Source organism: Odocoileus virginianus, chromosome 10 (assembly GCF_023699985.2).
Source record: "Odocoileus virginianus isolate 20LAN1187 ecotype Illinois chromosome 10, Ovbor_1.2, whole genome shotgun sequence".
Lineage (NCBI taxonomy): Eukaryota > Metazoa > Chordata > Mammalia > Artiodactyla > Cervidae > Odocoileus > Odocoileus virginianus.
In genome coordinates, this window is record NC_069683.1 from 6,246,638 (window position 1) to 6,263,841 (window position 17,204).

A 17,204-nucleotide genomic window follows, 5' to 3' on the forward strand; every position below is an offset into this window, starting at 1 on the left:
TCCCTTCCTGGTTCTGGTGCGCTGGCTTTGTGGCTTCTTGAGTGCCTGCCCCTTGCAGTGTAAGTGTTCATCCAGCTTCTGTCCCATGCAGTGCCCAGATCCTAAAGCTTACGTGCCTTCTCCATTGCCAGCTCCTTCACTACTGCAGTCAGCAGCACCAGTGGCCATTAGCTTTCCACTCCAGGTGATCACTTTTCCTTGGCATTCTAGAGGGCAGATTAAGGACAAGTTCCTAAGGGTGTTTGATATTCACTCTTGCCATCTCCTGTTTGACAGCTTCCAATTTACCTTGATTCATGGCCCTAACATTCCAGGTTCCTATGCAAAATTCAGACTTAAATTGAGGAAAGTAGGGAAAACCACTAGACCATTTAGGTATGACCTAAATCAAATCCCTTACTATTATACAGTAGAAGTGACAAAATAGATTCAAGGGATTAGACCTGATAGACAAAGTGCCTGAAGAACTATGGATAGAGGTTCCTAACATTGTGTAGGAGGTGGTGATCAGAGCCATCCCCAAGAAGAAGATATGCAAAAAGGCAAAATGGTTGTCTGAGGAGGCCTTACAAATAGCTGAGAAAAGAAGAAAAATGAAAGACAAAGGAGAAAAAGAAAGATATATCCATTTGAAGAATAGTGAGGAGAGGTAAGAAAGGCTTCCTAAGTGATCAGTACAAAGAAATAGAGGGAAACAATAGAATGGGAAAGACTGGAGATCTCTTCAAGATCATTAGAGATACCAAGGGAACAAAGATAGGCATGATAAAGGACAGAAATGGTGTGGACCTAACAGAAGCAGAAGATATTAAGAAGAGGTGGCAAGAATATACAGAAGAACTATACAAAAAAATGATCTTAATGACCCAGATAACTACAATGGTGTGATCACTCACCTAGAGCCAGACATCCTGGAGTGTGAAGTCAAGTGGGCCTTAGGAAGCATCACTATGAACAAAGCTAGTGGAGGTGATGGAATTCCAGTTGAGCTATTTCAAATCCTAAAAGATGATGCCGTGAAAGTGCTGCACTCAATACACCAACAAATTTGGAAAACTCAGCAGTGGCCACAGGACTGGAAAAGGTCAATTTTTATTCCAATCCCAAAGAAAGGCAATCCCAAGGAATGCTCCAACTACTGCACAGTTGTACTCATCTCACATGCTAGTAAAGTAATGCTCAAAATTCTCCAAACTAGGCTTCAACAGGACGTTAACCAAGAACCTCCAGATGGTTAAACTAGATTTAGAAAAGGCAGAGGAACCAGAGGTCAAATTGCTAACATCCATTGAATCATTGAAAAAGCAAGAAAGTTCCAGGAAAACATCTACTTCTGCTTTATTGGCTACAGTAAAGCCTTTGACAGTGTGGATCACAACAAACTGAAAAATTCTTCAAGAGATGGGAATACCAGACCACCTTACCTGCCTCCTGAGAAACCTGTATTGCAGGTCAAGAAGCAGCAGAACCAGACATGAACAACAAACTGGTTCCAAACTGGGAAAGGAGTATGTCAAGGCTGTATATTGTCACCCTGTTAACTTACATGTAGAGTGCATCATGCAAAATCCTGGGCTGGATGAAGCACAAACTGGGATCAAGATTGCCGGGAGAAATATCAATAACCTCAGATACAGCGATGACACTGCCCTTATGGCAGAAAGTGAAGAGGAACTGAAGAGTTTCTTGATGAAAGTGAAAGCAGAGAGTGAAAAGGCTGACTTAAAACTAAACATTCAAAAAGCACAGATCACAGCATCTGGCCCCATCACTTTGTGCTGAATAGATGGGTAAACAGTGGAAACAGTGACAGACTTTATTTTTTTGGAGCTCCAAAATCACTGCAGTTGATGAGTGCAGCCATGAAATTAAAAGATGGTTGCTCCTTGGAAGAAAAGCTATGACCAACCTAGACAGCATATTAAAAAGCAGAGACATTACTTTGCTGACCACGGTCCGTCTAGTCAAAGCTATGGTTTTTCCTGTAGTCATATACGGATGTAAGAGTTGTTCCATAAAGAAAGCTGAGTGTTGAAGAATTGATGCTTTTGAACTGTGGTGTTGGAGACGATTCTTAAGCATCCCTTGGACTGCACGGAGATCAAACCAGTCAATCCTAAAGAAAATCAATCCTGAATATTCACTGGAAGGATTGATGCTGAAGCTGAATCTTTGGCCATCTGATGCAAAGAGCTGACTCGTTAGGGAAGACCCTGATGCTGGAAAAGATTGAAGGCAGGAGGAAAAGGGAACGATAGTAGACGAGATGGTTGGATGGCATCACTGACTCAGTGGACATGAGTTTGAGAATACTCTGGGAGTTGCTGATGGACAGGGAAGCCTGGCATGCTGCAGTCCATGGGGTCGCAAAGAGCTGGACACAACTGAGTGACCAAACTGAACTGAGCCAATCTTTTGGGCTTCCCAGGTGGCACTAGTGGTAAAGAACCCACTTGCTAATGCAGGAGACACAGGTTCAATCTCTGGGTCAGAAAGATCCCCTGGAGAAGGGCTTGGCAACCCACTACAATATTCTTGCCTGGAGAATCCCATGGACAGAGGAGCCTGGCGGGCTACATTCCATAGAGTTGCAAAGAGTCAGATGACTGAAGCGACTTAGTACAGCACAGCCAATCTCTCATTGCTACAATTCCCTCTTATTGTTAATGATTCTTTATAGTAAACTTTCCCTGTTCAAATAACTATGGCTTGTCTCTCCTGATTGGACCCAGACTAATAGTATTTTTAACCCCAAATTTTCAGTCTGTGATAAGTTTTTGTACATTCTTTTTGTTCAGTAAGTTTAAATTAGCTAGTATGTATTTATCCTCTTATTTACAAAGTCATTTCATATCTATTATTCTTTAAATTATGTTTTTAAAAGCAACCTTTTATTCTTCTTGGTTTAAAGTCTTAGCTTCTGTTTAGTCCTTTTGCTTTTGTGGTTAATTGTTTTTATGTCCTATTGAAAAACTCTTTGCCACTCCAAGGTCAGGAAGATGTTCTCCCAAGTTTTCTTCTAAAATTATACTGTTCTACCTTTCACATTTAGATCTGCAGTACATCTGGAATTTATTTTTTGTATGAGAAGTGTGAGGTTGGGGTCCAGATTCATTTTTTCCCCCATGTAAATTAAATATCCAGTTGATCCATTTACCTTTATTGAATACACTGTCCTTTTCATACTGTATTCAGGGTCATGTTTGTCATAAATCAAGTGGCTAAATGTTAGTTTGTTCTTGGAATCGTATTTGTTCTACTTCTTTATCTTCTTCTTAATAGGCCTTGATATCTAGTTGTATAAATATTCTAGTTTTGTTGGTACACAAGATGTCTTGACTCTTTTTGGCCTTTTAAATTTTCATATAAAGTTTAGAATCAGGTTATCAATTTGTCCCCAGAAAACCTGCTGGGAGTTTTATTAGTATTATATCTTGCACACCTTTTGTTAGATTTGTACCTAGGTATATGACTTGTGTTGAGGATTATTGTAAATTGTATCAGTAGCACCCCAGCTGCAGTTAGATTGTCAGGCTAACTTGAGTCAGCAATGTCTTTAATTTAATACTGTATTTCCTTAGCTGTATATAGAGATAGGGTAGGTATAAAATCTATCTTATCTGGATGCCCAGTTGTACTCAAATACACAGTCAAGTAGAAAGAAAGAATTCATCAGGAGTACAGACAAAAAAGGAAGTCACGTACAAAAAATTCAGACTAGCTTTAAAGTTTTTCATAGTAATATTCAGTCTGGAAGACAGTATAATAATACTTAAAAACTTTTGAAAAAAAGACACCAAAATTTTATAACTAAGTTATCTTTTGAGTATAAAGCAAAAGACAATATTCTCAAGCACTTAGGAGGTCAAGGAATACAGTACCTATAAATCCTTGAAGAAACTGCATGAAGATGAATGATGAAATCTAAACAAGTAAAATGTTTTTTTTTTAAAGGCAAAATGGACCGCTCTTTCAGAAGCATTGGTATAAGCTGCTTTTTCCAACTCAATTTTTGCTGTTATCTTTGAGGTTTATTCTGAGATACTTTTGTTTTTTACCCTGAGAATTTAGTTCCTCTAGTAGATGTTCTGGTTGAAAATTCTTAGTTTCATTTGTCTGAAGGTATCTTTGTTTTGCTTCAATTTCTGTAAGAGATTTTTGTTGAGGAGAAAATTAATTTCCTTTAGCACCTTGTAAATATCTTTTCATCATCTTTCTAAGAAGTCACCTACTTAATTTTTGCTAAAGGCTAATTGCGTATCTTTAAGTGCATATGTGTGTGCTCAGTCACTCAGTGGTGTCCATCTCTTTCACGGACTGTAGCCCCGCCAGGCTTCTCTGTCCCTGGGATTTTCTAGACAAGAATACTGGAGTGACTCGCCGTTTCCTTCTCCATAGGATCTTTCCAACCCAAGGACCAAACCCATGTCTCCTGCGTCTTCTGCATTGGCAGGTGAAATCTGTAGCACTGAGCCACCTCCTTTTAATTTAAATTAATATTGATTAATCTCATTATCTTCTTGTGCTTTTCTTTTTGTGTAGGGAATACAGTGAGTAACCTGATTATGATTTTACCTCCAATTTTTGGTGCGATGCAGAGTGTTAGAAGTGGACTGGAAAAGCGGTACATTGCTTCCTATTTAGCACTCACAGGTATGTATAACACTTCATCTAAAAATGATGTAAAAAAAATAATGTACAGTACTCAGTTGGTTTTTCTTATTCATTCCTAAAATTGTTTCTTGATTTTGTGTTGTTTATTATACAACTTGAGCATATTCTGAAACTTCTGAATTAAACTACACAAATCTTGCCAGTATTTGAACTGTTTTGAGTAAATTAAAAAAAAAAAAAACAACACAAGATATTTCAAGCATCCAGAAAAGAACAAGGATAATATAACAAATATACCTATGTATCCTACCATCCTGCTTTGTCAGATCTTAATATTTTGCAATATTTGTTTCAGATTTTACTTTTTCCTTTTTAAAGAAATAAACTTAAAAAAAAAAGAAATAAACTTATAAAGTTAACACTCCGTTTGTACTCCTGCCTGATTTTATTCCCATCTTCCTCCCTGCCCACCCTGCTAGAGTTATAAAACTTTTTGTAAAGAATGTTGTATTGTATCTAACTTTTTACAGCTTATTCCTATTCTTCTACTTGTCTATTAGACAGGGACTGCGTCTTAGTTATCTTTGTATACTGATTTTCTGGCAAGTTAGTAGTCCTTAATAAATGTGACATGGAGGATAGTGAACTTTATCAGAGTCTAAGATGGGAAAATCACTCTTTCATTTTCTTGCATTATCATCATAAAAACAAAACTAGCAAAGAAAGTAGGTTCTAGTATATTTTTTATATAACTTTCTAAGCTAAACATTTTTTTTTATTTTAGTTCAAGGTAGATGTTGTTTACACAGTAATGTTTATCTAATTACCACAAAACTGTAAGATATAGTGTATCATATCTGATTCTATATAATTATATTAGTTACTGTGTATGAGAGAGTTTTTCCAGTGGTCATGTATGGATGTGAGAAATGGACTATAAAGAAAGCTGAGTGCCAAAGAATTGATGCTTTTGAACTGTGGTGTTGGAGAAGACTCTGGAGAGTCCCTTGGACTACAAGGAGATCCAACCAGTCCATCCTAAAGGAAATCAGTCCTGAATATTCATTGGAAGGACTGATGTTGAAGCTGAAACTCCAATACTTTGGCCACCTCATGAGAAGAACTGACTCATTTGAAAAGCCCCTGATGCTGGGAAAGATTGAAGGTGGGAGAAGGGGACGACAGACGATGAGATGGTTGGCTGGCATCACCAACTCAATGGACATGAATTTGGGTAAACTCCTGGGGTTGGTGATGGACAGGGAAGCCTGGCATGCTGCAGTCCATGGGGTCACAAAGAGTCAGACACAACTGAGCAACTGAACTGAACTGATGAGAGAGTTTAGTTTTTTTATCTCTTACATATGTGGTGTTTTGAGAAAATTACTTGATTGATCTTCAGTAGGAAGACTTGTTCACAAACTTAACCCTTTGCTTTATTTCCTGGGGTGTTTTAAGAATGTTTGTAAAATACAGACAAATCACAATCAGTAATAACAAAAAAAGTTTTGAGGGACTTCCAAGTTGCCCTAGAATAATACTGACCTTCTCAGTTAGAATTTGTCCTCTCATCATTGTAGACAACCATGCAGTTGAAGAAGGAAAGTAAATAAGCCACTTTTCGCTCACACTTTCAACCTTACTGAAAGAAAAAGAATACTATAAACTTCAAATAATTTTTAAACAAGAAATAAATATAAAATTCTAACAGAACTGTCTTTAATGTTTTAGACTTTGGGAGATTTGAAAAACTATATGGAAAAGAAGAGAGAGGAGTTGAGGACTTAATCTGACAAAACAACAAGAGAAAGGGAAAACTTCACGATAAATTCAAAATTTCTGAAAACATTCTAAGACCTGGTAAATCATAGTAGTGGCTAAAGTACACAGTACTTTAAAGTACGCAGTAGGGGACTTGAAAGTATGCGAGGCCTAACGTGGCAGTTTTGAAAAGGTATTGCTTCTGGGAAAGAAATAACTAGAAAGAGGGAAGATAGCCTTTGGAGATGTGTTGGAAAAGAATGAAGTTAGAGGCAGAAATTAAGATCCTACTGAAACAAAACAACTAAAATACATTAGACCCTTCTCCCTGCTTGGCCCTCCCGCCCGCCCCCCCCCCCGCCCCCCACCAAAACAAACAAATATACATGAAAAGGGAATGTAACCTTCTTTATTCAGAAGGGGGCAGTCTCAAACTAGGAATCTTTTAAGTCACCCCAACCTTTACTCTTTCCATAAAATAGACCCCACCAAAGTCGGTTTGCATCTATGCATTTACTATAATAAGAAAACAGAAAATAAGAATCAATACCTTTTGGCTCTTGGTTATTCTTTTTCCACTACTAATTGTAAAGCAGAAAGAAACTGCAGCACAATATTCCTAACTGAATTAGCCTCAAACCAAAAAATGGATAAAAATTTAAAAACTAATAAAATTAAACTAATTAGTTTTAAACACCAATAAAAATTAATTAAAAATATTAACGGAAATAGCTTCCTCACCTCCCAAAAGAAATAAAATTAAATTGATTAAACTTAGGAAAGAAATGAATCCTGAATTACAATGTGTTGAGTATTTAATAAAGACTATTTAAGAAAGGAAAAAGAAAAAGAGACACAGCAAGAGAATGAAAATGAGATAAAGAAATAAAGAGTCAGAGAAAAAGTGATTGAAATGGAAGATGGGCAAAGAAGATTCAATAAGATTGTAATTGAAGTTCCTGAAAAAGGAAAATAAAACAATGATACAGATCTTATATACAGAACTATAGTTTTAAAATTAATTTGAAAGAGGACTTTTTGAAAATGGAAGACCTGAATCTAGATTTTGAAAGGTGCATTTTTGTATTGTAAAACTGACTTGGAATGGTCAACTCTGAAAAAGACTAGTAAAATTACTGGATTTTAAAAATAAAAATAAATTCTCACAACTCTAGGGAAAAAGACCAGATTACTCATAAGGGCAAGAAAATTAGGCTGGCACTAGACGTCAGCAACATAAAAAAGAAAAGCATCAGTGTAACTGCATTTTTAGTGCAAACCAAGGATTTTAAATTCTAACCAAATTGTTTTTCAGGTATCCAGGTTGTAGAAAAGTAGTTTTAAACATACAAGTACTCTTTGAAAACTGCACACATGACTCCTTCCAGATGAATCCATGAGTATTGCTCTGTTTAATTTAGTAGCTGCTAGCCACATGTGGCAGTTTAAATTTAGATAAGTGAAAGTTAAATAAAATGTAAATTTCAGTTCCTCTGTCACATTAGCCATGTTTCAAGCACTCAGTATCCATATGTGGCTTATGGTCGCCACATTGGGCAGTGCAGGTATAGAACATCACCTTCATTACAGAAAGCTCTATTGACTGCATTGACTGGAGAATGATGTTCATTCAACTAGGAGAAAACTAGGCAGACTTGGGCAAAATGTCTGATAATGAACTTTTAATACATTTAACTATAAATCTAAGATTAAAACAATGATGGGATAAGGACCGAAGAATAGTGTATGGACATTATATGGTCTAGTGAAATAGAATAACAGAAGATTTTAATATGCTACATTCAGTACAAGACAAATGGGGTGAACAAAATATATCAACCATTATCTGGAAGACCTAAAGAGCATAACCGATAAAGTAGATCTTATGGCTTTATGCTGAAGTTTACACCCTGATAACAGAATATACACTCTTTTGAAGTACACATGGAACATTTATAAAAACAGTAAGTTCTATTAAGTAGAAATATTAAAACAACATCCTCTGGTCACAGTGCATCCATGCTAGAAATTAACAACAAATTCAAACCATAAAAAAGCTCTTGCTCTTTAAAATTTTAAATCTTCTACTAACTCTTGGTTGAAACGGAATATAGAAATGGAAATTACAGGATTCCTAAAATACAGTTGCAACAAAAAGTCTGCATATCAGAATCTATGGGGATTTATATAAAGCCACCATCAGAGGATAATACACAGGCTTAAACAAATAATAATAAAAGACAAAAATGAAAAGTGAAAAATTAATTAAAATCTCAACTCTATAAAGGCAAGGAAAAAACCATAAAATAAATATAAAAGCAGAAAGTGACAAGATAGAGAACAGAAAAACGTAGATCTAATTAATGAATCAAAATCTATTTTTTTAAGAAAAAAGTAGACAACTAGCTAACTTTAGAAGAAAGAAGCAAGGACTTCCCTGGTGGTCCAGTGATTAAAACTCTGTGCTTTCAGTGCAGGGAGTGCTGGTTTGATCCCTGGTCAGGGAACTAAGATCCCACATGCCATTTCGTACGGCCAAAAATAAATGAATCAATAATTTTTTAAAAAAGAAAGCAAACATGAACATTGAAATAAGAAATGGGAACTTCCCTGATGTTTCAGTGGTTAAGAATCTGCCTTCCAATGCAGGGAATGAGGGTTTGATCCCTGGTTGGGGAACTAAGATCTCACTTGCTATGGGTCAACTAAGCCCACATGCTACAACCAACACCTAGTGTAGCCAAAAATAAATAAATGAATAAAATATTTTAAAAAATAGGAAATGACAAAGAGGAAATGTCCACTGAAACAAAAGAAAAAATTTTAAAACCTCCATGTAAATGAATAAATTTAGAATTGGCTAATTTCCAAGGAAAATGCAATTTGTCCGAATTGATCCAAAAGATAGAAAGCTTTATCAGACTAATTTTTATTTAGGAAATAGAATAACTTATTAAGGAATTCCTCCGCAAGCAGTGCTGTGTCCAGATAGTTTCAAAGAGTTCTAGTAAACTTGCAAAGACCAGATAGTTCCAATGCTACATAAAATTTTCCAAAGCATAGATAATGAAAGAAGACTTCCAAATTCTTTTTATGTGGCAAACAACCTAATAAAATGCCATAAAAATAAATTTAAGGACTAATATCATGATTATCAGTGCAAATATCCTATGTAATTATTAGCAAACCAAAGATTCAACTACTGATACATATAACATCATTAATGAACCTATAAAACGTTGTGCCAAGTGAAAGGAGCCAAAAGATGCAAAGGACCACAGATTGTATGATCCTATTCATATGCAATTTCTAGAAGAAGCAAAATTATAGAGATAAAGAGCAAATAATTAGTTACTTGTGATTTAGAGTGTATGTTGACAGCTAATAGGCATAAAGAAATTTGGGGGTTGATGGAATTCTCACAGAACTATACTGCGTCTGATGGTAGCACAACTCTTTAAATTTACTAAAACTTAAAACTGTACACATACCCTGAGTGAATTTGATGGTATATCTCAATTCTTGTTTAAAAAATAAAAACAAGTGGACACAGGACATGGAGGAATGTGCACATTGTGTGAGAGAAGAAGGGATGTTTAGTTCCTACATCTCAGAGGTGGTGTTGAAGGAAGAAAGAAAATAGTAGAGCAGAATAAATATATATAGAACATTTTAAGTCAGTGATAGCATGTATAGGTACTGAGACTCTTTTCCAGTAGGATGCAGCTACTTTTCCTCTTGTCCTTGACAAGTAGAATCCAAACAACCACTCCTAATTGTTCAAGATTGGGTAAATCTTATTAGTCTCTGATTTTGAGAATTTTTTATTCTCTCTTGCAAGGATCTGTGTCTTTTTTATATATATAGAGAGGAAATCTATCCTTTTAAATTTTATTTATTTATTTATTTCTGGCTGTGCTGGGTCTTCATTGCTGTGTGGGCTTTTTTCTAGCTGCAGTGAGTGGGGGCTCCTCTCTAATTGCAGTGTATGGGCTTCTCATTGTTGTGGCTTCTCTTGTTGTGGAGCATGGGCTCTAGGCACGTGGGCTCAGTAGTTGCAACTCCCAGAGCACAGGCTCAGTAGTTGTGGCACACAAGCTTAGTTGTTCTGTGGCATGTGGGATCTTCCCATATCAGGGATCGAACCTGTGTCTCCTGTATTGGCAGGAGGATTCTTTACCAGAGCTACCAGGGAAGCCTGGATCCATTCTTTATTAAGTGATTTCCTTTGCAAGTTAAAGACCTCAAGTTATTGTTTGATCTCTGTACAGATATGATGATTTGAGAAACTATTTTACATATAGTAATCTGCCCTCTTCTAGTATTCTTGTGACTATGTGGAGGAACATAACTTCCTAAATTATTTTTTCCTGTAACCTTCTTCTAACTGAAGAATGTTAGGGGATAATTTTTAGACAGATCTCTTTGTTATCAGTATCTCTTCATGGAAAGTCATCCTCATAGAATTCATTCTCTGAAGTTCAGAGAAAGCCCATGAGCTCAATTTCTTTCTTTTAATTTCTTTTCATTATATCATTAATATATGTTAACAGATCCTTATCCAAATCCTGGGAACCAGAATTATTTCTGAACTCAGATTGTTTTTTAATTCTAGAAAATTAATAGACTATGTTTGCTAGTACAGTATACTAAACCCACTGAAACCTGGGACAGCACCCTGCAGGTGAACATATCCATATTGCTGCTTAACATGGAAATATTCACACTAACTAGGCTTAATAATCACTATAAATAGCCTCATTTCCAATTACGTCAGGCTTTGCTATCAAATGAATTTGTGACAAACCTAAAGAACAAAACATCTTCTGGTTTTAAAAGTTTTTTTTGGAATTGTGTTATTAAATAAGCTATGTAAATTTATCTCTCTGTCTTCTTCTTTTAAAAAGTAGTAAGTAGTAAATAGAATATAGTCTCACATTAGGGAAATAATAGACCAAGACAACTGGAGTTTGTCTCTAGAATGGAAAATAATTCAAATTTAAGAGATCCATTAATTCTATTTACTATATTAATTGATTTAAGAAGAAAAACTACGTGATTATCTCCATAAATATTGTAAAATCCATTGTCAAAATTCAGCAACCATTTCTGATTTAAAAAGAAAAACTCAAGGAAATAAGAATTCACAAATCCTGTCTTAACATGATAAGATACACAGATCCATCTTGAAGCTAGCATTAGGAATAGAAGCATTCCTAGAAGGTCGAAACAAGGCAAGTATGTCTTTCTCCACCACTGTTTAAAGAAGTATTAGAGGTATTAATCAATGCATTTCTGTGTGTATTTATGACCAAAAATCTATAATAATTACTTAATTGATATGAACTTTTTGGCATTGAGGGAGATTTTGCAGAAAGAATTGGGAACTTTGATGTTGTGTAGAAGTATATTAGGAGCAGATTGTTATGAGGGTCATTGTGTTCTGGCTCAGAGCCTATTTTAGTAATTTTTAAGATTTATTCAGCAGATTTTTACTAAGAATCAGTTATACCTAGTTACGTGTTAGGTGTAACTCTCAAGCATCCCAGGTGGTGCTAGTGGTAAAGAACCTGCCTGCCAATGCAGGAGATGTAAGAGACATGGGTTCGATCCCTGGTTGGGAAAATCTGGAGCAGGTCATGGCAACCCACTCCAGTATTCTTGCCTGGAGAATCCCATGGACAGAGGACCATGGCAGGCTACAGTCTTTGGGGTCACAAAGAGTCGAACACGAATGGCTGAAGTGACTTAGCACACACACATAGCTCTCAAACCATTGTTCATTGGAGCTTAGAGTTTAGCAAGGGAAACAAATTAATCTGATAAATTTATAATCAAGTGTGCACTAACAGGGGCTTTCCTGCTGGCTCAGCTGTAAAAGAACCCACCTGCAATGCAGGAGACTCAGGAGGAGTTGCAGGTTCACTCCCTTGGTCAGGAAGATCCCCTGGAGAAGGAAATGGCAACCCACTCCAGTATTCTTGCCTGGAGAATCCCATGAACAGCCCATGGGGTCACAAAAGAGTTGGACTCGACTTAGCAACTAAACAGCAGCAACAATGTACCAACAGTGTGGTGTTATGATGGAAAGGTACCAAGTACAGTGAGGAAGAATGAGGGAAGGTAAGAGTGAAAAACATTACTAACATCCCATGTCCCTGAGCAACTGCCGGGTCTTCCAGTAAGCCAGATTTCACTTTAGTCCACCTGCCTGGTTATAACTGCTTTGGAACTACCCAATCCCTTTATCTTTTTCTTTCTTTTTGTTTATTTTTCTACTATATTATATCCCAAATATGTACATTTTATGAAAGGAAGAGATATTCATAAGAGATCAATGGAAAAACAAAAAAATGTCCTCTCATTATTTTTCTAATAGATCTCAGTAAAACTTGCTGTTAAAGTGAGAGGGAATAAGAACCTAATGCTTGTTTTAAAAACACTTTAAAAAATCAGCCCTGTATTGGTTTTCTGCTGCTCCTCTAACAAAGTACCAAAAAAAAAAGGATAAGTTTATTATTTTGCAGTTCTTTAAACTAGAATTCTGATACAAGTCTCAGTTGGTTAATGTCAACATGTCTGTCCTTTCTGAAGGCTGTCAGGGGAGAGCCTGTGTTCCTTTCTGAAGGTTGTAGGGGGAGAGTCAATTTCCCTGTCCTTTCCAGTTTATGTGGCTGCCCACATACTGTCTTCTGCATCTTGACTTGGTTCCTTTTCCTCCATCTTCAAACCTAGTAATTTTTACATCTCTCTGACCATTCTGCCCTAGTCACATCTTCCAAAGTTTCCTGCTTCTGAACACTCAGATGGTTAAGTTGTACACTGTTTCCTCACTGTGGTCAGATGTCAAATGGATCAAAAGAGATGTGTATCAGAACATACCTGTAGTCTGTTGTAACCTTGAAAAAGTATGGTAGTATACCAAAATATTTGAATCAAGAGGTTCCAACCTGGTGAAATTGTTTATATGCTTGAGAGACTCTTTAAACCATGGTAAAATGCTGTGAATATGAACATCTAGTTAGAAAATTCTAACTAGATACATTGGTTCATTTGACCTTTTTATCTGGTTCCATTACTAATTTGACTGCCTCAGTTTTCACTACGTATAGCCATAACCATGTTGGCAAAGTTGTTTTTCCCTGTTACTTGTTTTCTGGAATGCTGTAGACAGTTCCTAAAAATGTGAATTTTATTTTCACTTTGATGTCTCAGACTTTTTAAGGGAGACTGCGATGAAATGTTGGCTGAATCACCCTTACATTAATTAAATATTTTATTCTCTGTGTGATTGAATCAATTAATTTGCAAAAGAAAGAAAAGGACAATGCTTAGATTCCTTTTTAAAATATTGTCAAAATTTCTAATGTGTATAATTCAAGGCTCAGTGAGTATTGTTTTGCTTTAACGCATTTAGAGTTTGTTTCATAGCTAAAAGAACTCAAGTTTCCTATTCTTGAATTTCTTATTTGTGTCAATTTGAATAATATGTTACAAAATATGTACTTGCTGATAAATTGTAGTTTGTCACTGGTGAAAACTGACTTACTAGCTAAATTTTACCAGTGTTCTCTTTAGGCAAGTGTGCCTCTTTTGAATCAACCATTTTCTCTTTGAATGAGATAACCTATTTGAAAATCTCTATTCCTAGGCAAGTTGGTCCTAATCTGGACCCTCTGCCTTTCTAGTCTCATTTTCCATAACTCTCACACATGTACCCTATCCTTGAGCTGTATCAGCCTATTAGCTGTTTTTAGTATTGTATATATTTTTATATCTCTACCTTTAACCTCTTATCTGGTGAACTTGGCATGTATGTCAGTCAGGACTCAGTTTAAGTGTCATTTCTTCTAGAAAGCCTTCCTTTTAAACCTTCCTCAGCCCCTTGATAGAATTAGATGACCCACTGAATATGATGCATATCTTTGTCACAGCACTTAATGCATCATATTGTATTATCTGTTTGCTTTTTTATTTTCCCTTAATACTCATTAGTAGTCAAGAGGGAAAGTAGCAGAACATGATGTTGGAGAGATTTAGGCATGGGCCAGATCACGTCAGGTCTCACCATAGGCCAGAGTGAAGAGTATGGATATTATTCTAAAAGCCAGTGGAGGGTTTTAGCAAGAGAGTGACGTGATCCTATTTGCATTTTTAAAACATCTCCCTGAGTATCTGTGGAGAATCTATTTGTGGACAGTAAGAGTGCAAGCTGGAAAACCAGTCAACAGAGACTACTGCAATGGCCCAAGTGAGAGTTGATAGTGGCTTAGACTAGGATAGCATCAGTGGAGATCGGAGAAAAGTGGATGTTCAATTCAGTTCAGTCGCTCAATTGTGTCCAACTCTGCGACTGCATGAACCGCAGCATGCCAGGCCTCTCTGTCTATCACCAACTCCCAGAGTCTACCCAAACTCATGTCCATAGAGTCAGTGAAGCCATCCAGTCATCTCATCCTCTGTCATCCCCTTCTCCTCCTGCCCTCAATCTTTCCCAGCATCAGGGTCTTTTCAAATGAGTCAGCTCTTCGCATCAGGTGGCCAAAGTATTGGAGTTTCAACTTCAACATCAGTCCTTCCAGTGAACACCCAGGAATGACCTCCTTTAGGATGGACTGGTTGGATCTCCTTGCAGTCCAAAGGACTCAAGAGTCTTCTCCAACACCACAGTTCAAAAGCATCAATTCTTCTGCACTCAGCTTTCTTTATAGTCCATCTCTCACATCCATACATGACCACTGGAAACACCATAGCCTTGACTAGACGGACCTTTGATGACAAAGTAATGTCTGCTTGTTAATATGCTGTCTAGTTTGGTCATAACTTTCCTTCCAAGGAATAAGTGTCTTTTAATTTCATGGCTGAAATCACCATCTGCAGTGATTTTGAAGCGCAGAAAAATAAAGTCAGCCACTGTTGCCACTGTTTCCCCATCTGTTTGCCTTGAAGTGATGGGACTAGATACTATGATCTTAGTTTTCTGAATGTTGAACTTTAAGCCAACTTTTTCACTCTCCTCTTTCACTTTCATCAAGAGGCTCTTTAGTTCTTCTTCACTTTCTGCCATAAGGGTGGTGTCATATTCATATCTGAGGTTATTGATATTTTTCCTGGCAATCTTGATTCAAGCTTGTGCTTCCTCCAGCCCAGCATTTCTCATTATGTACTCTGCATGTAAGTTAAATAAGCAGGGTGACAATATACAGCCTTGATGTACTGCTTTTCCTATTTGGGACCAGTCTGTTGTTCCATGTCCAGTCCTAGGTGTTGCTTCCTGACCTGCATACAGGTTTCTCAAGAGGCAAGTCAGGTGGTTTGGTATTCCCATCTCTTTCAGAATTTTCCACAGTTTATTGTGATCCACACAATCAAAGGCTTTGACATAGTCAATAAAGCAGAAATAGATGTTTTTCTGGAACTCTCTTGCTTTTTCGATGATCCAGTGGATGTTGGCAATTTGATCTCTGATTCCTCTGCCTTTTCTAAAACCAGCTTGAACATCTGGAAGTTCACGGTTCACATATTGCTGAAGCCTGGCTTGGAGAATTTTAAGCATCACTTTACTAGCGTGTGAGATGAGTGCAGTTGTGCGCTAGTTTGAGCATTCTTTGGCACTGCCTTTCTTTGGGATTGGAATGAAAAGTGGATGACTCAGGATGTATTGTGGAGTTAATGCCTATCGGACTCATTAATGGATTAAAAGTGGGAGTTGGAAAAAAGGAAAGATTTTCAAAGTTTCTTTTCAGGTTTCCAGTTTGGACAACTGTGAAAAGAGAAAATCTGGCATTGTTTTGATTATGTTGAGTTTGAAATGCCTGTGAGACATGAAATAAAGAGCTAAGTAGGCATTTAAATACATGGCATTGGAATTTTAGAGGTGAGGTGTAGACATCATTGTTATAATTTGAAGCCATGGGAACTGATGAGATCACCAAGAGGATGAATATATTGAGAGAGGAAAGCCCAAAGAGAAACATAAATACCACAGGTTCATCACCCAAAGACAGAATCTGGCATCCTGACATGTTTTAATTGCCATATTTAAAATTTTTAAATGCTTTAAATTAATTTCCCACATTTGAAAATTGAGAGTTCCCATAAAAATTCAGATTTTTGCCTTCTCTTGAATAATTTGAAAATGCTTCATCACTAAGCCTATATTCCTATGCAGGGGCAATCAGTCTAAGCTCTGTTCTTTAGTATGGTCTGTCCAGTTAAGCACAGTCTCTACACCGTTTCTTGTTTGTTTTTTTAACTTAGCATGTTTTAGTCAAATATCTCTCTAGGCATTTGAATTTACAGACCCTAATTTACATGTTAAGCGTAGAAGGAGCCAACCAAGGAACCTATGAGGAAGCAACACCAAAATAGGAAAACCAGCAGAACGAGGTGTTACAGAAAACTAGAGTGGAACATGTCTTGCTTATTAAATACTATTAAGAGACTGAGGAGGATAAAAGAAAGGCTTTTTCAGTGGTGTGAATAGATTTGAGGAAGGGATCGGGAAGAAAGGTGAGGAAATGGAGGCAGTTCTTTTGAAAACTCAGGAAAGTGAGGAAGCACAGGTAAATGGGACAGGAGGTATTAGAGACTTTGTGAACAGTCCATTAGCCAGGTGGCGATGGTCGATACAGGAGAGAAAGGTGATAAATGACATGAAGTACTTAGAGACCAGGTGGTGCCCTAGACCACAAAGAGCCCAATTGGCCTTTGCCTGGAAGCGGTGTGCTGCCGTGGGGATGGAGGGGAGGAGCGCCCTGGGCCTGAGGTGGCAGCAGCACAGAACACAAACATATAACAGCGAGAATCAGCAGTGTTCACACAGAATC

At 37.0% G+C, this 17,204-nt stretch overlaps 1 protein-coding gene across 3 annotated transcripts in view; it reads left to right on the plus strand.

Annotated features, from left to right (window-relative positions):
* The window catches only part of ACER3 (alkaline ceramidase 3), a 149,411-nt gene that overhangs the window by 47,857 nt on the left and 84,350 nt on the right, over positions 1–17,204 (plus strand). For 2 of the 3 annotated variants that reach the window (XM_020897565.2, XM_020897566.2), the window contains one exon: positions 4,543–4,653. In XM_020897565.2, coding sequence (XP_020753224.1) covers positions 4,543–4,653 — 111 coding nt within the window. Of the gene's footprint in view, positions 1–4,542; positions 4,654–17,204 lie in introns of those variants that run through there. The other variant, XM_070472951.1, reaches the window with a different exon arrangement.